Below are 20308 nucleotides of genomic sequence, written 5' to 3'. Positions count from 1 at the left end.
CACCTCATTCTTTATGGTCTCCACATTTGTGTTTGGTGTCATTTATGAGAGTCTATATTACCAGTAGATGTTCTTCTCTGCCTACATGCAGGCAGTAGTTACCTCATTCAGTACTGGTCAATCTGACATGAATATTAACTGGAAGTTTGAGACCTGTCTTAGATGTAACCTTCTATTTTTGCTTTTGCTTTTGTAATGTTTAATTTTCACGCACTGTAAAGAAACCAAAGCTTTGTTAGCTGTAGACCAACAAAAGGTTACTGTGACATTTACATTGACCACAGAAGGCAGCCTGTGTTGTTTTTTGGGAAAATGGACGTATATGGGCAGGCAGATGCCATCCTGCTCAAAAATTCTTGCAGGAATCTCATCAAGAGTAAATCTTCTGACGGTGGGCTTTGAATTCTTAACAACTTGCAGAATTTTCCACCACTTTTCAAATAAATTTGTTGGTTGTCACTCAAAAAAACTAAGTGAAATATTTCCAGTTTGTGTTACACCTTTGCAAGCTTTGCTGTTTCCCTGCTGTAACTACATGCCACTCAAGTGTGCTTCAAGTCCACCGCATTGTAAGGTGTTAGGTTGTGAGGTCTAAGGACCTGGGTTAAGGCTTTGGGCTCTTCACACGTGTGGGTTGAAATGTCATTGCTGCAATAGGATCTTACCCAGGGCAGGCAGATGCCATCCTGTCCAAAAACACTCAGTGAAGTAGGAGACCATTTCTTTCCTACAACATTAAGAGCATTGCTGAATGTTCTGGGCTTCAAGTTTGTGCTGCACCTTTTCAAGTTTTACCGTCTAGTACTTGGCTAGGAGGCTGCTAGTTGTAGTGGTAGCATGACCGAGCGGTCTAAGGTGCTGGATTAAGGCTCCAGTCTCTTCGGGGGCGTGGGTTCAAATCCCACTGCTGCCATGCACATGTAGCTGCAAAGTTCCCTTGGTGTTGGATTTTGTGTCTTGCCAGTAAATGGAAAGCCCTACATGGCATGGACATTAAATTCTGTTGCCACATGTATGCCAAGTCCAACTTGCAGGAATCTCCTCAAGAGTAAGTCTTTTGATGGAGGGCTTTGAAGACTTAACAACTTGCAGAATTTTCCACCAGTTTTCAAGTTAATTTGTTGGTTTTCACTCATGGTGTCATCCCTGACTAGTTACTGCTTTTAACCAGAACCTGCAGCCAGTGGGGGAGTGGTTAAGGTGGTGCTGTGTTGCACTCACCATGACTGCAGAGTTACAAAAGTGTCCTTGATTTCACGACAGTGGTGTACAAGCACCTCACTCCCATATGGTCTAGCGGTTAGGATTCCTGGTTTTCACCCAGGCGGCCCGGGTTCAACTCCCGGTATGGGAACATGTCTTTAATGTTTCCCTAAGCAAAGGTGTACCGTGTGTTATTCCTATGCTGGGATAAATGGGGATGGTTGTTGGCAGGTACCTGTTAACTCTTGACAATGTGCTGGTGAACAAAGCAATCACAAGGAGTTTCTTAGTGCAGCACTGCATACCTATTTGCAACCTCCAGTCAATACTCTCCAAGCAGGAGCAGAATACAGACTTTTCCCTCTTCCCCTTAGGATTGCCATGAAGGAAACAGGAAAACCAGCCAAAACCTGGCTAAGCGCATGTCACGACACAAAACAGCTAGCTCACCATTGTTATTCAGTTTTGGGTATTATGCAAATGTACTGTTTATGAAGTTTAAGAAACTTGTTCCAGTTTGTGTTACACCTTTGCAAGCTTTGCTGTTTCCCTGCTGTAACTACATGCCACTCAAGTGTGCTTCAAGTCCACCGCATTGTAAGGTGTTAGGTTGTGAGGTCTAAGGACCTGGGTTAAGGCTTTGGGCTCTTCACACGTGTGGGTTGAAATGTCATTGCTGCAATAGAATCTTACCCAGGGCAGGCAGATGCCATCCTGTCCAAAAACACTCAGTGAAGTAGGAGACCATTTCTTTCCTACAACATTAAGAGCATTGCTGAATGTTCTGGGCTTCAAGTTTGTGCTGCACCTTTTCAAGTTTTACCGTCTAGTACTTGGCTAGGAGGCTGCTAGTTGTAGTGGTAGCATGACCGAGCGGTCTAAGGTGCTGGATTAAGGCTCCAGTCTCTTCGGGGGCGTGGGTTCAAATCCCACTGCTGCCATGCACATGTAGCTGCAAAGTTCCCTTGGTGTTGGATTTTGTGTCTTGCCAGTAAATGGAAAGCCCTACATGGCATGGACATTAAATTCTGTTGCCACATGTATGCCAAGTCCAACTTGCAGGAATCTCCTCAAGAGTAAGTCTTTTGATGGAGGGCTTTGAAGTCTTAACAACTTGCAGAATTTTCCACCAGTTTTCAAGTTAATTTGTTGGTTTTCACTCATGGTGTCATCCCTGACTAGTTACTGCTTTTAACCAGAACCTGCAGCCAGTGGGGGAGTGGTTAAGGTGGTGCTGTGTTGCACTCACCATGACTGCAGAGTTACAAAAGTGTCCTTGATTTCACGACAGTGGTGTACAAGCACCTCACTCCCATATGGTCTAGCGGTTAAGATTCCTGGTTTTCACCCAGGCGGCCCGGGTTCAACTCCTGGTATGGGAACATGTCTTTAATGTTTCCCTAAGCAAAGGTGTACCGTGTGTTATTCCTATGCTGGGATAAATGGGGATGGTTGTTGGCAGGTACCTGTTAACTCTTGACAATGTGCTGGTGAACAAAGCAATCACAAGGAGCTTCTTAGTGCAGCACTGCATACCTATTTGCAACCTCCAGTCAATACTCTCCAAGCAGGAGCAGAATACAGACTTTTCCCTCTTCCTCTTAGGATTGTCATGAAGGAAACAGGAAAACCAGCCAAAACCTGGCTAAGTGCATGTCACGACACAAAACAGCTAGCTGGTCAGGCCAGGTCTCAGCAGTCTGTTTAGACCTACAGTTCAGTGGCCACTCTTCTACTGATGAGGATGTACACATTCTGGGCGGGGAGCGGGGAGTCAAGGAGGCCATTTATGTGAAAAGCAAATGGCCATCTTTGAACGGAGGGAGCAGGACTAAGAGTACATGTTTCACCATCTTTCAGTGCTGTGATTACAGAAGGAAACATTAGGAAAACCAGCCAACCCCTGGCTAAGCGCAAACCTATCAACATTGTCAATCAGTGTCAGTTCGACTAGTTTTTTTCTTTGCAGATATATTTAATGTAAGATTTCTTTAGATGTGACTTTGATGTGTAATAAAACATTTCTCCCACTGAAAATGCAACATAGAGATGCAAAGAATCTCCTTTCCGCCTCTTCCTTTCTCTAACCAAATTAACAGTCGAAATCCAGTCTGTAGAAAGACTTCACAATGCTTGGCTATTTTTCTTATTTTGTTTCTGTTTCTTTTTCCTAAACAACACAGAAACCACACCCACACATATACAGACCAATTTGTATACTTCTACATCACTGCAGCAAAGTGAAAAGCATTATATTCACAGCGTATATTCTCTGAAATTGCTGTAATAGACGTGGCGAGTTTAAAGTTAGCACAAGAGGGCAACATTAACCTGAAGCATCCATTAAACTCTCATTTAGTTATCAAGATTCTCTTTTTTCTCATAGGTGCAATGTATGATTTCCCTTTAGGCTTTTCTTGCATGTCCGTGATTAGAGGGACATTTTTTGTTGGAAAAAAAGTCCTGCATCCTCATCCAATAAAACATCAGAAATATTTGTACTTGAAGCAATGCCTGGACCATTTTCAAAAAGAAAACCAAAGGAGACCTAAAGGAAACCAATCAAACATAAACTTCATTTTAAAAAACCCCCCAAAGGATTATTTTAAACGTTGAAAAAAAAAAATGTTCGAGTCAACATCTGCTCTCCCTGCTCCACGTGTGTTCTCAGAATGCCTTTCAAGGGCTATTTGCAAAGTTTTTCCAAACTGCCCTTGTGTACTTGTACGTTCAGAGCTTTTATTTGTATGTGTGCATCATGAGCTCAGTTTTGGCGTAAAGAAACCATCTTTGGTCTCCAGTGCAGCTCATGTTTTTCAGCTGTCCTGGCTTCATATGTGCGCCTGTGTGTTGCTCCATGCCCTCTATCCGCCCTCTGTAGTTATTAGTGCCCTGTGTGAAACAGGCACGCTGCCCCGTCGCACTCTCACACAGCTTATTTACTTTGCCTCACAAAGCTGTAGACAGTTCAGACTGTACTAGATCCGATTGCAGTGCAAACACTTCATTTAAATATCTTCTAAAGTTGAAGCTGTTTATCAGCTTTCAGCATTTCACCCACTCACCTTTAATGGAGATGTAATAAAATGTGTTATTCTTTTAAATGTTGTATGTTAGCCAGACACTAATTTCAACTCCAAGGAAAGAAAGAATAGCAATGCTGCAAAACTGCACACAAAAACAGCAACATGAACATTATGAGACTGTGATAAATGCACATTTATTACTAACTTTCTCAAATTAAATGCATTTTGCAGTGCAGTTCTGCTTCCAGTGCTTATATTTTTGCATCCATTCAAACCTCTCACACGTGTTGCTGCTTCTTTTTTGTTTACTGAAGCCTCTATAAGCACATGACTCGTCCACAATAGATTGTTGCTTTATGTCTTATCTAACTAGAGCTGCATTAAACTTTTGGCATGTGGTGAAAATGAGTTTATTTAGAAATGCACAAGATCTGATGAGTTATAAAGACTAAGAATTTCAGTTGTCAGTTGTTAATAGAGATGTTCTCTATAACACGGGGCCATGAGATTATATAACAGTTGGGTGTGTTTGATGATTTATTTTTTAGGCCTCATGAGGGTCTGTTCTGGTCTGCGGGGCAAAATGGGGAACTAACCTTATTTCAACCACACAGCATGGAGAGTCAGTGCAGAAACAAAGAACACGCCTGCCTTTCCTTTACTTCCTCTTAATACTTCATGGTCCCTTCTCTCTTACTTCAGGTTTGGGTAACAGTAGCCATCATTGCCATCTTATTGACGTTCTGCATGTCCAGCACAAGCGCTTTGGTTTGTAGTGCTACATTCCCATACCAGGACTCGAATACGGACTGCTTGGGTGAAAACCAGGAAGCTAACATGTAAACGTGTAGATAAATAATCACAACCTCTAATACTAAACTCCAGCTGTCATGAAATTACAGTTTTTCTCAGTTGCTTTGGTGCATTTCTCACAACAGAATTGATCTCTGAACCACTACTAAGGCTCTTCTCAAAACAATTAGTGCAAACTGCAAAACATGGTGGATAACTTGCAAAAGTGAGTCACTTCATCAAAAAGAAAAGTCAGTTGTTCAAAAGCAAGTCAGTTGCTCAAAATAAGTAGTCAATGCTTCAAAAGCAAGTCCCTTAATCAAAACAGATAATATATTCATCAAAAGCAAGTACTTATATCAATCAAAGTGTCAGGGCTGTCACAATTACAAGTCATAACACCAGCACCTTTGGTCACAAAATGAAATGGTTTGAACATGTTCTCATTGTGACTGATTTCTTTGTAGGTTGTAAATGGCCTCGCTAGAAGTCTGACTAGCTATCCAAACAGCTAAACATGAACCCAGGAACTCCAGACAATAGATGAGAGCTTATGAAGTTTACTGGTTCTTTCATTTTGTGAAACTGTAACAATAAAGCATATATGGAAATGTACATTACTCATCTGTACTGTTAACAACAACATGTGCCTTAAACCAATTACCTAACAATGCATTTGAGGAGCTAGCATGACGATTAGCACCGCTAATTAGCATATGAACTGGCGATCTCATTTACATATGAATAGCACATTGAAAACTTGTTATCTGTGGTCCATCACACATAAAGACAACACTTGAAGTGTCTCACTGCTTTTCACCATTAAATACTTACAGACAATGCTTTAACAAACACCCAAAAGAAGGACATGAATGTGGCGCGGCCATCTTGAAAGAGCATAGCAAGAAAACATCCACTTCCTGTTTAACTCTTCTTCTACTGTCATAAAACATCGACTTAAAGGGGCCACAGGATGGCACATTTTACTAACATTCAAAACATGAAATTAACTAAACAGTAACATAACACTCCCCGCTTGGGATTATAACAATCCCACATTAAACTGTCAGTCACTAAACTTTTCGGGGGACAGCAGCAAAACCACTTCTGTTACAGGACGAGAGAAAGTCTTCTTATTGCCTGAGTGCGAAGTAGTTACTTCGACTTTCCTTACAAGTCCATCTTTCCCTGGGAAGGTCTTGGTTATGATACACATGGGCCAATCGCTCCTCTTCGCCTGAATGTCTTTGAGCAGAACAATGTCCCCTTCCTTGAGACTTTGTTTCTTGTCCTGCCATTTGTGTCGCAACTGAAGAGTATGAAGGTATTCCCGTCTCCATTTGGACCAGAACATGTCAGCAAGACCTTGTACTCTTTTCCATTGTTCTTTCAGAAGTATCCCCTTTCCAAAGTCACCAGGGGGTGGCGTTGTTGAGTCTGGTTTCATCGTGAGCAGCATTGACGGCGTGAGGATGAGAGGTGACTCAGGATCAGTGGACACAGGAATCAGGGGGCGAGCATTCATGATGGCACAGACTTCTGCCATGAATGTTGACAACAGTTCATGTGTTAGTAGTGCCCTTTTGCAGTCCTGTAACATAGAGTCAAGGATACGCCTGGCAATCCCAATCATTCGCTCCCAGGCACCGCCCATATGGGATGCATGTGGTGGGTTGAAGATCCATGAACAGTTTTGTTTGCTTAAGTAGCCTTCGACATCCTTGACTGACATGTTTGATCTGTCCATTTTCAGTTCACGAGAGGCGCCGATAAAGTTCGTACCGCAATCCGATCTTAGTTGTCTTGCCGGGCCTCTGATTGCAAAAAGCCGCCTTAAAGCATTTATGAAGCTGTCTGTGCTCATTGATTCGATCAACTCGATATGGACTGCTCTTGTCGACAGACATGAGAACATCACGGCCCACCTTTTGGAGCTAGCTTGTCCTCCTCTCGTGCGCCGGGTTACAATGTCCCATGGCCCGAACACGTCTACACCCACATATGTGAAGGGGGGTGCAACTTGCATTCGTTCAGATGGTAAGTTTCCCATTTGCTGACATTCCGCTTTTCCTCTCAATTTCTTGCATGTGACACACTTAAAAAGCACTGTGCTGATAGCCCTTTTGGCCCCTACCATCCAGAACCCTGCAGCTCTAATGGCACCTTCTGTGAAATGTCTTCCTTGGTGTTTCACAGTCTCGTGATAGTGCCGTATTAAGAGAGTTCCCAAGTGGTGTCGGGCAGGGATGATGAGAGGGTGAGTGGTGTCGATGCCCAGTTCAGATTGCATGATTCGGCCTCCAACTCTTAAGAGTCCATTACCATCTAGAATCGGATGCATTTTCCAGAGACTGCTTGAGGGGGAAATCTTGATTCCTTCCTGAATACACTTTATTTCCTTTTTGTAGCACTCACTCTGAACACTCTTTATGATGCAAACCTTCGCATTTTCCAATTCTTCCACTGTGGGTTGACAGAGATGCCAACCACGACAGCTGGATGTTTGGTTGGATTGACCAAAGGAACGAGCAATGTGGGTCAAGCGGGCAACTGCCCTGAGGAGAGGACTGTAGTTGGAAAACTTCTCAAAATGAGATGAACTTACTGTTGACTTTGTGGCTTGTGTCAGATTTGTTGTCACCAGCGGACGTATTTCCGTATCAAGGGTGGGATCCACAAGGTCAAACGTGACTGGAGATTGCGACTGTGCAGACGGTTTGAGGAGAAAGGCCGGCCCTTTAAACCATGTTGTGCTGCTCAGTTGCGCTGCTGCAACAGAGCGGGACCCATAATCTGCTGGGTTGAGTTCGGATGGAACATGCTTCCACTGGTTGGAGCATGTTGATTGGAGGATGCGTTGGACTCTGTTATGCACGTACACATAAAATCTTCGTGACTGATTGTGGATGTAGCCTAGCACGACTTTACTGTCAGTGTAGTACTCAATGTCGTCAAACGTGATGTCTATTTCTGCTACTATCAGCTCCGCAACTTCAACTGCAAGCACTGCAGCACATAACTCTAGCCTTGGAATCGTGAGGCCGGCTTGAGGAGCTAGCTTTGTTTTTCCAAACACAAAGCCGATTTCTGTTTTGTTTGAAGTAGACAGTTTGATGTAAGCGACAGCTGCAATGGCTTTCACGGATGCATCAGCGAATACACAAAGTGTTTTGGTTTGGGCGCCAGATGTAGAGAGAGAAGTGTAGGGGCGTGGTATTTGGAGATCTTCTAAATCTTGAAGTGAGTCCTTCCAATTACTCCACTCTGCTTTCATGTTCTCTGGGAGTGCTGCATCCCAGTCATCCGTCAAGCTGGTAAGTTCTCTGAGAATCAGTCTGCCTTGAATTGTGATTGGAGCGAGAAACCCTAGGGGGTCGTAGAGACTATTGACAGTAGAGAGGACACCTCTACGTGTGAAGGCCTTTTGCTCGTTGTCAAGTTTGAATGTGAAAGTGTCCGTGTTAACATTCCACAGCAGCCCTAAACTGCGTTGCACTGGCGAGTCTTGAGCGCACAGGTCCAAGTTTCCAATATTTTTTGCCCTGTCTTCTGGTGGAAATGCCTCTAGGACTGTAGGTCGGTTGGAGATTACTTTGTGTAGTCTGAGATTTGAGGAAGCAAGAGCCTGTTGAGCTTGTTGGAGAACTTGTATAGCCTTTTCTTCAGTAGAAAATGACTTGAGAGCGTCATCAACGTAGAAATCTCGTTCAATGAATGTCCGCACCTCACTTCCAAAATCTAGCTCACCAGTCGCTGCTGCTTTCTTCAACCCATATATGGCGACAGAGGGGGAGGGACTGTTCCCAAAAATGTGCACTCGCATGCGATACTCTATAACTTCAGAAGACATGTCGTTATCTTTGTACCACAAGAAGCGGAGAAAGTCCCTGTGGCTCTCTTTGACAACAAAACAGTGGAACATATGTTCAATGTCCGCCGTTATGGCCACCTGCTCCTTTCTGAATCTTATGAGCACCCCAACAAGACTGTTGTTGAGGTCGGGGCCTGTTAGCAACACGTCGTTGAGAGAGACTCCTTCATATGGGGCGCTTGAGTCGAACACGACCCTAATCTTGGCAGGTTTCTTTGGATGGTAAACTCCAAACAAAGGGAGGTACCAGCATTCCTGGTTCTGACTGAGAGCTGGTGCCACTTCAGCATGTCCTCTGGTAAGCATGTTCTCCATAAACTCCAGAAAGTGTGTTTTCATTTCAGGTCGTTTTTCAAGAGTGCGCCGGAGTGACATAAGGCGATCGTAGGCCAGTTGTCTGTTGTTCGGGAGCCGTTGCCGTGGCGATCGAAAAGGCAGAGGACCAACCCAGCTATTGTCACTGCCCTGATAGAACTCTGAGTCCATTATTTGGAGAAACTGCAGATCCTCAAGTGATGGTGCAAGTCTGTGATCATCCGCTGTGCGTGTGAAAACCTGCTGACCAATGCTGTCCACATTACATCCTGACACATGAAGGCTTGAGGGGCTGTGACTGTGCTCAGGAGCTTTGGTGAATGTCTCTTTAACAGTTATTTGACTGTTGCATGGCTGAAAATGGCTTGCACGGCCATTCTCCAGTATGAAAGTCTTATAGCTGTTCACGTGTGGGGGTCTGTGCACTCCATCAAGACAGACGTCACCTACCACAACCCAACCCATGTCGAGTCTCTGAGCAAATGGGGCGTCGTCTGGGCCGTTTATTTGCTCCCGGACTTTGTGGACTCGAAGCATGTCTCGTCCCAGCAGTAGTAGTATGTCGGCATTTGGGTCTAATGGCGGGATCAAGTTAGCAATCTGTCGTAGATGGGCGTGGTGGTTGGCAGCTTCTGGAGTTGGTATCTCAGAGCGGTTATCTGGAATGTCGTTACATTCGAGGAGTGTTGGCAGAGGAAGACTTGCCTTTCCATTCACTGACTCTACTATAAAGCCAGAAGCACTTCTTCCTGATACTCCTGTGAGTCCGGCACACGTCTTTAACATGTACGGGCGACTCTCTCCTTGGATCTGAAAAACATCAAAGAACTGGGAACGTGCCAGCGATCGATTGCTCTGATCGTCTAAGATTGCATACATTTTCTTTGTTTGCTCTCTGTGTCCAGCAGGATATACGTTCACTAGTGTGATTTTTGAACATTCTCTGGCGCTCACTCCTTCACCACACACCACAGTACACCGAGACGTGACTTCTTGGGTGTCTGCTTTGTCACTCTCCCCGCCTTGCTGTGGGAAAGGGGGGGATTTAGACTCCCGTGGTGTTGGACCTGGGTGGAGGGCAGAAATGTGATTTTTGCTGTCACACTCAGTGCACGTGATTTCTGATTCACAGTTCTTGGCTAAATGGTCAGTAGATGAGCAGCAGCGAAAGCAGACATTTAATTTTTTGAGAATCTGTTTGCGCTCTTCCAAGGGTTTCTCTCTGAACCCTCTGCACCTTTTCAGAGGATGAGGCTTGTTGTGAATTGGGCACTGTTTATTCGGATTCACAGCACATTTGGATTTTTCTGCATCTGCCTTGTCCTGTACTTGAGTTTTGTGAACAGATATGGACCCTTTGGGGAACCTTTCGTACATGTGTTTTCGTTCTGGTGTTATGGGTTGGTTAGAGCTGTGGACACTGAAGCTAGGGTCAGTTCGTGTTCTGGCTTCAGTGCGAATGAAGTTGACAAACACAGTAAAGGGGGGAAAGCTGACGCCATAATCGTGCTTGTACCTTGAACCAATATTCATCCACCTTTCTTGTAGATTGTACGGCAATTTTTCGACTATCGCTTGGATCCCTCTTGATGTGTCTAAGTAGGACAAGCCAGGTAAGTAACCATCCAGCTTAGCTGCCTCTAGCTCTAACATTAGGTCGGCAAGATCACGGAGTTTATAAGGCTCTTTAAGTGTGATTTTGGGGAAGCTGTCAACCTTTTGAAAGAGAGCTTGCTCTACAGCTTCTGGGGAACCATATACTTCTTCAAGTCTGTCCCAAGTCATAGCTAAACCAACTTCAGGGCATCTGATATTGACGGCTCTCATTTGTTTGGCTTGTTTAGCTGAATCTTTACCAAGGTAGCGCACCAGCAAATCCAGCTCTTCTCCTGGTGAAAGGTCTAACCCTGCAATTGCGGTTTTGAAAGATGATTTCCATGCCCAGTAACTCATGGGTTGGTCATCAAAGCTGGTAAGGCCTGTAGTAATGAGCTGGCTGCGGGCTAGATATTTGGCAAGGTCGTAAGTTGGTTGGCTCGGGGCATGTTCATTGTGAGCACAACTGGATTTGTATGGTGTCTGAACAAGAGGTGTAAACTCTTTGTAGCTGGTGAATAGGGGCTTGTACAGTTCGTTATGAGTAGCAGCACAGTTTGTTTTGTTTCCTTCTTTTACAGCAATTTCTTGAAAGGCGGGTGCAGGGTCTTTGTATTCAGTTTTTACTGGGGCTGTTGATTCTGCTGCATTGATAGCTGTTTGTTCCAAAACATACTGCGCAGTGCGTTTTTCTTTGTTCTCAGATAGGGATGGCCCATAAGCTACACTGCGTGTTTCGAAGCCTAATTCAAGTAGACCAGCTTCTAAAGAATTAGCTTCTGCTATGGCAGCTTCCTTCTCTTGTTCTGCTCTCAGTGCGTCAAGAGTAGCTTGTAAGCGTGCTTGCTCGACTTTAATTTCTATTTCTCTCTTTGCATATGAGGCTCTTGTTTGAGCAGCTTCAGCCTTTGCTTTTGCTCTGAGCAGTTCAATGCTAGCTGACGAGCCTGCTCTTGATGGTGGTTTGTGGGAACGGACTGACTCTGTCTCGGCTTTGAAGGATTTACTTTCAGACATTTTGGATTTGTTGTATTTTGATTGCGTCCGTCCGTCCGTTTACTTTACTTAGCTTTATAGGATGGTCGTAGCTCCACGCGGTGGCTTCTGTAGCTATGATGCTTGCCGTGGTGCTGTCTTTTCACTGTAAATGGCCTCGCTAGAAGTCTGACTAGCTATCCAAACAGCTAAACATGAACCCAGGAACTCCAGACAATAGATGAGAGCTTATGAAGTTTACTGGTTCTTTCATTTTGTGAAACTGTAACAATAAAGCATATATGGAAATGTACATTACTCATCTGTACTGTTAACAACAACATGTGCCTTAAACCAATTACCTAACAATGCATTTGAGGAGCTAGCATGACGATTAGCACCGCTAATTAGCATATGAACTGGCGATCTCATTTACATATGAATAGCACATTGAAAACTTGTTATCTGTGGTCCATCACACATAAAGACAACACTTGAAGTGTCTCACTGCTTTTCACCATTAAATACTTACAGACAATGCTTTAACAAACACCCAAAAGAAGGACATGAATGTGGCGCGGCCATCTTGAAAGAGCATAGCAAGAAAACATCCACTTCCTGTTTAACTCTTCTTCTACTGTCATAAAACATCGACTTAAAGGGGCCACAGGATGGCACATTTTACTAACATTCAAAACATGAAATTAACTAAACAGTAACATAACATAGGTGCTTCCCAATGACATGTCAAGTCTGGACAGCATGCATGGCATGTTGAAAACCATAAATTGTAAAGGACAATCAAGACACTTCATATGCACTCTTGATAATATTCAATTGAAACTGTTCACAGCATTGTGCAACTGGGGAAATACAGTAAATCAAACATTTTACAGCAAACATAAACTCACTTAGACAGTAAACCTTACTGAACAGAATTAAACTTTGCACAATAGTTAGTTCAACCTCCACAACATGTAGTCGTTTTGGCACAACCTTGTGGTGGTTTCATGTCCAAAGGCATTTGCCTTTGGACATGAAGCAGTTGAGTAAGTACAAATATCTAAAGAATGGTCACTTTTGATTTGTTATTCATCACTATCTCCTTGCTTTTATCATGAATGTCACAATTATTTATACTTGTACCGGCTGAATAGTCATTGTCCTTACAACTAATAGTTTTCATTTCATTGCTTGTGTCAGTGCACTCAAAATTGTTGAACATCTTGTCAAACAATTTGCACACCCATTTTGAAAACCCTATTTTTAAGGAGTTTCCATGAAAATCTCCATAAAAAAGAGGTCCACTTTTGACTCCGCAGCAAGAGGAAAGAATTTGTGCAATGGTGGCTGCAAACAACGCTTTGAGACTGAGAGAAATACAAAGAACTGTCGTAGAAGATGACACAATCTTCGGAAATATTCAGTCAATATCAATTTCCACCATAGACAGAGTCCTCAGACGGAATGAAATGTCCATGAAGCAATTGTACAAAGTACCATTTGAACGGAACAGTGATCGAGTGAAGGAGCTCCGTCACCAGTATGTACAGGTAAAACATGTTTGCATATGTACCTCTGTTTACTGTAAAAGTTTAGGCCATGTACTGCACTTACATTTATGCATGTTACTGTAATCCTATTTACAATTCAAACTGTACAATCTGTTGTGCCAAATGCACCATTACAGACTTTTTTATTCTCATCCTTTGTATAGCGTATCCTGGAATTGGAGGCCAGGGAACCCCTGCACACGTTTGTATATCTTGACGAAGCGGGATTCAATCTCGCAAAAGGCAGACGGCGTGGACGAAATCACATTGGAGAAAGAGCCACCATTTATGTCCCAGGCCAACGAGGAGGAAATATTACAATGTGTGCAGCAATCTCAGAAAATGGCGTTCGCACCCATATTCCTCGTATTGGTGCATACAATACACAACACCTGTTGGCTTTTCTGGACGCTCTTTATAGGGTTCAATTGAATATTATCAAGAATGCATATGAAGTGTCTTGATTTTCCTTTACAATTTATGGTTTTCAACATGCCATGCATGCTGTCCAGACTTGACATGTCATTGGGAAGCACCTACAAAGAAATCCGTCACAATGAGAACATGTTCAAACCATTTGATTTTGTGACCAAAGGTGCTGGTGTTATGACTTGTAATTGTGACAGCCCTGACACTTTGATTGATATAAGTACTTGCTTTTGATGAATATATTATCTGTTTTGATTAAGGGACTTGTTTTTGAAGCATTGACTACTTATTTTGAGCAACTGACTTGCTTTTGAACAACTGACTTTTCTTTTTGATGAAGTGACTCACTTTTGCAAGTTATCCACCATGTTTTGCAGTTTGCACTAATTGTTTTGAGAAGAGCCTTAGTAGTGGTGCAAAGTTTAATTCTGTTGTGAGAAATGCACCAAAGCAACTGAGAAAAACTGTAACTGTTTTAAGAAAATGATGTAATGAGATTATAAGCGGTTATTAGAAGAAAAACACAGTGTCTTACAGATCCTTTGTTTACAGGCTTTTTGTCTGACAGAGATCAACATTGACGACCATGAAGTCGGTTTTTCTGCAGCTGTTTCCAGCTTTTAAAAATTGACAGTTTAGATTTTTGTGAAGGAGTCACTCATGACTCATTGAGTGAATGCACTGTCTGGCCAATTGGCTGCATGCAGTCAGTTGATGTCACATTTTCAGATTCCTTCAGATTTCTTGGATTCCCGGCTGAGCCAGTTGCCAAAAGAGTACCTGGTATCAGATACTACAATCGAATGGTAATGGTAACCTAATTATATTAATAGCTGCTGTTAGAACTCAGCGACTGCAGGATAAAACAGGAAAAGCGTAATTGAATACGTGCATGTTTTTTCGCTTGTTCGCGTGGGTGCATTTGTTTTTGTGTAACATCTGTTGCTTTCTGTGTTTATTTGCGTGTGCGTGTTTATTTCTGCTTCACTGTGAGTGTGTTTGCGCGTGATTGTTTATGGGGGGGCAGGCTGACGCAGCAGAACCAACTGCAGCTTGGCGTGCAATAGAGGCGGGGTACACACACTCGTGTACACACACTTTATACACATGAGCACAACTTTGTATATACTACAGCTGCACAAACTGCTCACAAATGTGACGCTCGGATATTAAAGTGACATTTGAAACGACACGTTGAGCATGTGCAGATATGTGGAAGGACAAACATGCGCTCGTGGACACACACACGAACACACCATGGGATTGGTTTATCATGTGAACTGTCACTGTTGCTGGTTTTATTGCTGGAAAGAGACCACGTGAAAGAGAGAGAGAGAGAGAGAGGAGAGGGGCAGCGAGGTAGAGAGGTAAGTGTAATCAAAGGGGTGAGGACAGGGAAATAAGAGGGAGAGAGAAGGGAAAAGGAGTGAAGTGAGAGGATAGATAGATAGATAGATAGATAGATAGATAGATAGATAGATAGATAGATAGATAGATAGATAGATAGATGCGTTGGAAAAGGAGGCGATCACCAGCACAGGCGAGGACGGGGGACAATGAAGATGAGGAGAAGGCGATCACATCCTTTAGAGTGCATTTCTTTAAAGGTGGAGCTATTTTCTTATTGTCTTATTGTCTCGTCATGTCAAGTGTGTCTTCAAGTGCCCAGTCAACACATAAGTGTTGTGTTGTAGGGCTGATGTGTGTGTCTGTTCGTGTGTGGCAAACCTACAGAGTTGGTTTGTGAAACGAGCTGTGTTTGTGGAACGATGAGGATGTGATGAAGAGGAAGGTGTAGAGAAGATACACTCTGGCTCACACTTTTGGGAGCAGCCCTGCAGTGTGCATCAGGGGAATCTCCTGATTGACAATTTACTGTCTTTCGCCTCTGTTGGACACTTGTTACTGCTGCCATTGGGGTTTCTTTTTCACCACTTTCTGTTTTATTTTGAAATCTTTGTCGAGTTTTGTTCCGTTCACTTTCTGTTTGTGACACACCAGCACGTATACTTCTAAGTTCTCCGACTCTTGATCAATTGTCAGATGGTCTTTTTTGTTTACTCAAGCTTTCCATGATCTCATCCTTACAGTGTTCCTTGTGTTTCACTTTTGCTTTCTTGACTGCCCCTTACATGCATTCTTCGCCATGCTGCCCTATCATTTGTTAATAATACACCTGGATCTTCTTCTTTTTTTGTTCTCTGTTTCCATGTGTGTCCTGCATTTGAGTCCTCTTTGTCTGGTGACTGTTGACCTACATAAAGCATGTATGTAAAGTATGTTTCACCACAGCTAGCTACAACAGTGAACTGACATTTACTTGAATTCAGAAATTTCACTTAATTCATCTTAATTAAGCCTACAAATAACACCAGGCAGGGTAGTAATGCCCTCTGTTGGTCTCTTCGTGATAAAGTCACATGAAGGGAAACTGCTACCTGCTGCCTACAATACAGTGTATTTGCATTATACTCTAATTTTCCTCCAATCTTTCATAAAAGTGTGGTCAGGCTGTTTTTTGAAAACATCTATACGTATGTGTAAAAATTACTATTACTATATTACTACTAATTACTAAGCACAGTTTTTGCTTTTGTTTCCTGAAAACAGCCTCTGCTACTGAAACAATAGAGCTGCTAGGTTTTCCTGTAACTACTAATTAGGTGCAGTACACACACACACACACACACACACACACACACACACACACTCCTGATCATCAGTGCAGTCAACAAACTAATTAAAATCTAGACCTTTCTTCACTAAAATGTTAACACACATTTCTTGAGTGGTGTGTATCATGGGTCTTACTCTTTGTCAGATATTTTAATAAAAAATTCTTCAAAAGGCACCAACAGCTCAATCACAGTGGAGAAGTCTCGTTCAGGGACTTGAGGAATGGAGGTAAAGACTAGCAGACAGCAGTTTCCTGCAGCTGCTTTGATTGACAGCTCACCTGCCAAATAAAGCAGCCACACCCCACATGGTTACGCTTACCTGGAGTTATAAAGTAGAACAACTGCTCTACAGTTGTTACAAAGGGGGAAACTTTCCAAGGAGACCAACACAGTTTTGTTTTACAGTTTTTTACAGACGCTAGGACACATTTCTCAATACTTAGGTCACTTTTGCAAAACTCCTCACACAGTGAGCACAACAGAAGTCTATGTGGGCTAAACTGAGGATCAGTTATCATTGTTTTGGCACAAAATGCATTCAATGACTACATCTCTCAAATTTCATGAATTATTTTCTCACTCAGACACAACAACTGCCAAAAATCGTTGTACGTACAGGACATTTTGCATGTACTTACATACTGTTTTCAAAACTGTTAAACTTATGGTCAAAACAATAACATAATGCAAAACTGAATAAGACAGCAAAATTCAACAGCAATATTTTATTGAAACATATTTTAAATCTAAAAATGCAGTTTAACCAGCCACAGTTGATTCTCATTTTAGATGAACATCTACACAGGTGTTACTCTATTCTTTCCTAGGTGTATTGCCCTAGATGACATAAGATGTGATGTGGATGAGAACCTGTGGCCAAATGGAGAAGACCGAGTAGATTAGCATTACTATTGTATGTGTATCAGTGGATGGTGTGTATACAAATTCTTGTATTTTGGGATTACTTAGTGCAAAAAGATAAAAATACATAAACAAATATTAACGAATTCTGCATGATGTCTGATTCATTCCAGTAACATATATTGAAATTATAAACAGAGATGTGTCCTTGTTTTACACAAGAAAACACTGTGTAATGCTACATGTTGTTAGTGTTTTTTAGGTCATTGTTTTGTGGGTGACAAAGTGTGTTTGTCGGCTGTCAACCTTTGCTAGTGTTCTGGAAGAATGAGTTTATTTGAGACCTGAATAAAGTGTTTTGGTAGTTGTAGTGCATTTTGAATGTGAAATGAACTGCTTTGCCAAGCTGAAGGTCAGTTAGGAGAATTGTGTGAAGAGTTTTGCAAAAGTGACCTAAGTATTGAGAAATGTGTCCTAGCGGCTGTAAAAGAATTTAATAGCAGGCAGCAAATGTGCTGTGAAATCGCTGTAGCCTCTAGCGGCCACTGGAGGAGCTGTAGTGGCTTTTAGATTGGTTTCATTTTGTATCCCTGGAGTTTGCCTTTATTGTCCAAACATGGCAAAAAGCATCAGTAGTGTTTTTTTTATAATTTGCAAGGAAAAATACTTCATTTGCATTTCCATGTCTTTATGTCGTAGCTGTACACGCTGCCACGTGGGGCAGTGTGAAAAACATGTGAAACCAGCACTCACAAGAGCGCAGCTTCCCTCTAAGGCAAAGGGCTAGACTAAAACTGGTGTTTTATTTTATTATTATTATTATTATTTTTTTTTTTTTTTTTATTTTTCGCCTGTCCCATTTGGTTCTTTAGCCGTCAGAATTGTTGTCTGAAGACCAACAAGGATACCCAATGGATTTATTTTGCCAAATGGATCATCATGGCATTGCCGTATTGGTCCATTTGATCGACCTTTGTTTTTATTATTTATTTTATTTTCAGTTGTTACAGACGGGACAGACATGAGTGAGGGATAGGAAAGGGAGAAAGAAAGAGGAAGGAAAAGAAAAACAGAAGGGGAGAGGGACAGTGAGAAAGGGGGGAAGAAAAAATTTCTCTGGGATCACCTGTTGAGAGAAAAAGAATAGAAAACAAGCAAAAAAAACAAAACAAAGCAACATACTATACACAACACCATCGCATTAATCTAGCTAAGTGTAAACAGCAGTAAATACTAAATATTGAATGTTGTTGTGCAGCACGCAGGACAGACAGCGCACAATGTGCTTTGAAGTAGCAGCCAAGAAAGGTGTGATTTAAGTCTACGAACAGTGAACACCCGTGTGCACACCTGTGTGGATCGGCGCACTTGTATTCAAATGGTTTCCCCATGTAATGGTCTGCAAGAGGATGTAGAGAGCCATAGCCCTGTCCCCCAGGGCATGAAGCAGGCATGGAGGAGATCCAGGCCCCAGACATCCAGAGGCCCCAGAGTGCAAGAGCCCAAGGAGGACCACCGGAGGGGCATCCGTGCCACCTTCATGGGAAGGGCTGAAGATCCCCAGACGAGGGGTCACCCAGTAGCCACTGGGCAGAAGCTAGAGGGGGCTGCACCGGCGTGCCCGCCGGCTCCGCCGGCAGCCAGCTGTGCCAGAGTGAACCGAGCCGCAGGCACAGAGGCCGGAGGCCCGAGGGCCCCCCGCGCCCCGGAAGAGGCCTGACCGAGCAGCAAACTGGTGTTTTATGATGTTTTTATTACAATATCGTGACTTTAGCCTGCTAGGGCGACAATGTGATGTTGTAGGGCAACATATTAGAAAATAGTGTGTCGTACAGTTCTCGCCATGCTCTTTCATGTAATATATTACTGGATATTTCTGTTTCTTCAAATTATTTTGAGGATCGACTTGAAGGTCAAGTGCTTAGCCATCCTATATATTCATGTCCCCAAATTGCTAGTATATTGCTGTGGATTTTGAAGATGATCCATCGAAAATTGTGGGTAATATAAAGCTTTTATTGATTTTCACATTTGGTGCAACCTTGATTAGATTTTCACCAAAATTAAATCAGCTCAAGCTGTTATTGGTATCTACCATCACACAGAATTGAACATAATATCATGAAAACTTTGGACACTAGACAAACAGACAGACAAACAAAGGGAATGGATTACATACTCCCCTCTCTCTTTGGGGGGGAGAACAATTGGAAATACATATGCTCTCATTCATGTTTGGACTAGTGCTGGTGTCTTTGCTTTGCCCCTTCCTTTTCCCCCTCCATTGTTCTTAAAACACTTTTTGTGGTGTAGTGAACCAAGTAACATCTGCTTCAGTTTCTTCCCTTCGTTTTTTGCACTTTGCCCTCTTTGCGATGAACTCTGCTGGTTCTTCCATTTACAGTTTGAGATAAACTTTCAGCCAATCACAGATTGCCCCGAGGTGAGAATTTGTTGATTTGCTGGAACGTGCCACAGAAGTGGTTAAACGAACTGACTAACGTGAGCTATGCAGACAGGCAGGCATCTATTAATGTTACTAATTAAAGTTTTTCTAGAACTACAGTTTCTTAAAAAACTGGATTATAAATGGTGGCAATCAAAAAATTTTCCACTAGAGACCAAAGCACCTGAGATTTAAGTGTTCAAGCTTTAGCTGTTGTTTAGCTGTTTACACCTTGCATCTAGAAGTCCTTTGACGATGATGACCTGCGATGTATAATTGCATCCTGGATCGCCAACGTTCGTGCTAATTCAGCACTTCTTTATTGTTTTGTGCCACAGAGCATTGGAAATAATATAACTCCTACATGTTGGACCTTCACTCATAGAAAAGTTGTCGCTGCACATTTAAATATTTACACACTCTCACACCCGGAGCTGCTCGTTTGTTATGTAATGTCTGGCTAAATAATTCATGTTCGTTTTGTGTGTTCACTACCAGATGATACGGAAATTATTCGCAGACATGTTCGAGCTCACTCTGGTTTCTTCCTTCTTTTTTTTTTT

At 42.6% G+C, this 20308-nt stretch overlaps 2 protein-coding genes, 2 long non-coding RNA genes and 4 other non-coding genes across 16 annotated transcripts in view; 6 read left to right on the top strand and 2 right to left on the bottom strand.

Moving 5' to 3' along the window:
- nhsl2 (NHS-like 2) overlaps nucleotides 1–20308 on the top strand; it is a 206917-nt gene that overhangs the window by 17543 nt on the left and 169066 nt on the right. The window contains exons 1-2 of one of the 8 annotated variants that reach the window (XM_085138209.1): nucleotides 13759–15191; nucleotides 15244–15367. The exons of 2 other annotated variants lie outside the window; for them this stretch is intronic. In XM_085138209.1, the coding sequence (XP_084994335.1) occupies nucleotides 15268–15367 (100 nt within the window). In that variant the 5' untranslated portion in view covers nucleotides 13759–15191; nucleotides 15244–15267. Of the gene's footprint in view, nucleotides 1–13758; nucleotides 15368–20308 lie in introns of those variants that run through there. 5 more of the 8 variants (XM_085138193.1, XM_085138201.1, XM_085138186.1 and 2 more) reach the window with 5 other exon arrangements.
- On the top strand, nucleotides 832–913 carry trnal-aag (transfer RNA leucine (anticodon AAG)). The gene has a single exon. It is a non-coding gene; the product is annotated as a tRNA-Leu (tRNA).
- Nucleotides 1283–1354, top strand: trnae-uuc (transfer RNA glutamic acid (anticodon UUC)). Its single transcript has one exon. It is a non-coding gene; the product is annotated as a tRNA-Glu (tRNA).
- Nucleotides 2063–2144, top strand: trnal-aag (transfer RNA leucine (anticodon AAG)). The gene has a single exon. It is a non-coding gene; the product is annotated as a tRNA-Leu (tRNA).
- trnae-uuc (transfer RNA glutamic acid (anticodon UUC)) lies at nucleotides 2514–2585 on the top strand. Its single transcript has one exon. It is a non-coding gene; the product is annotated as a tRNA-Glu (tRNA).
- Nucleotides 5566–12475, bottom strand: LOC146522523 (uncharacterized). 2 transcript variants are annotated; one of them, XR_014870234.1, is made up of 2 exons: nucleotides 5856–12475; nucleotides 5566–5606 (listed from the first exon to the last, which is right to left on the bottom strand). XR_014870234.1 is itself a non-coding variant. In XM_085138140.1 (2 exons), the coding sequence occupies exon 2, from the start codon at nucleotides 11818–11820 to the stop codon at nucleotides 6088–6090; it is 5733 nt and encodes a 1910-aa protein (XP_084994266.1). In that variant the 5' UTR covers nucleotides 11821–12061; nucleotides 12311–12475; the 3' UTR covers nucleotides 5566–6087. The 2 variants fall into 2 exon arrangements, 1 of the variants encoding a protein (XP_084994266.1); XM_085138140.1 differs by having other exon boundaries at nucleotides 5566–12061; nucleotides 12311–12475.
- LOC146522522 (uncharacterized) lies at nucleotides 17792–20277 on the bottom strand. The gene is made up of 2 exons (XR_014870267.1): nucleotides 19021–20277; nucleotides 17792–18082 (listed from the first exon to the last, which is right to left on the bottom strand). It is a non-coding gene; the product is annotated as an uncharacterized LOC146522522 (long non-coding RNA).
- The window catches only part of LOC146522521 (uncharacterized), a 28932-nt gene continuing 27652 nt past the window's right edge, over nucleotides 19029–20308 (top strand). Inside the window, exon 1 of the long non-coding RNA XR_014870263.1 lies at nucleotides 19029–19095. This is a non-coding gene — a long non-coding RNA (uncharacterized LOC146522521). The remainder of the gene's footprint in view (nucleotides 19096–20308) is intronic.

This window comes from Neolamprologus multifasciatus, chromosome 3 (assembly GCF_963576455.1).
Source record: "Neolamprologus multifasciatus chromosome 3, fNeoMul1.2, whole genome shotgun sequence".
In the NCBI taxonomy this organism is placed as follows: domain Eukaryota; kingdom Metazoa; phylum Chordata; class Actinopteri; order Cichliformes; family Cichlidae; genus Neolamprologus; species Neolamprologus multifasciatus.
The sequence above is the reverse complement of the archived record's forward strand: the minus strand, read 5'-3'. Positions and strand labels throughout refer to the sequence as shown.

Excerpts from the sequence above, each read along its gene's own strand:
- LOC146522523 (XM_085138140.1), bottom strand. The coding sequence starts at position 11,820 with ATGTCTGAAAGTAAATCCTTCAAAGCCGAGACAGAGTCAGTCCGTTCC.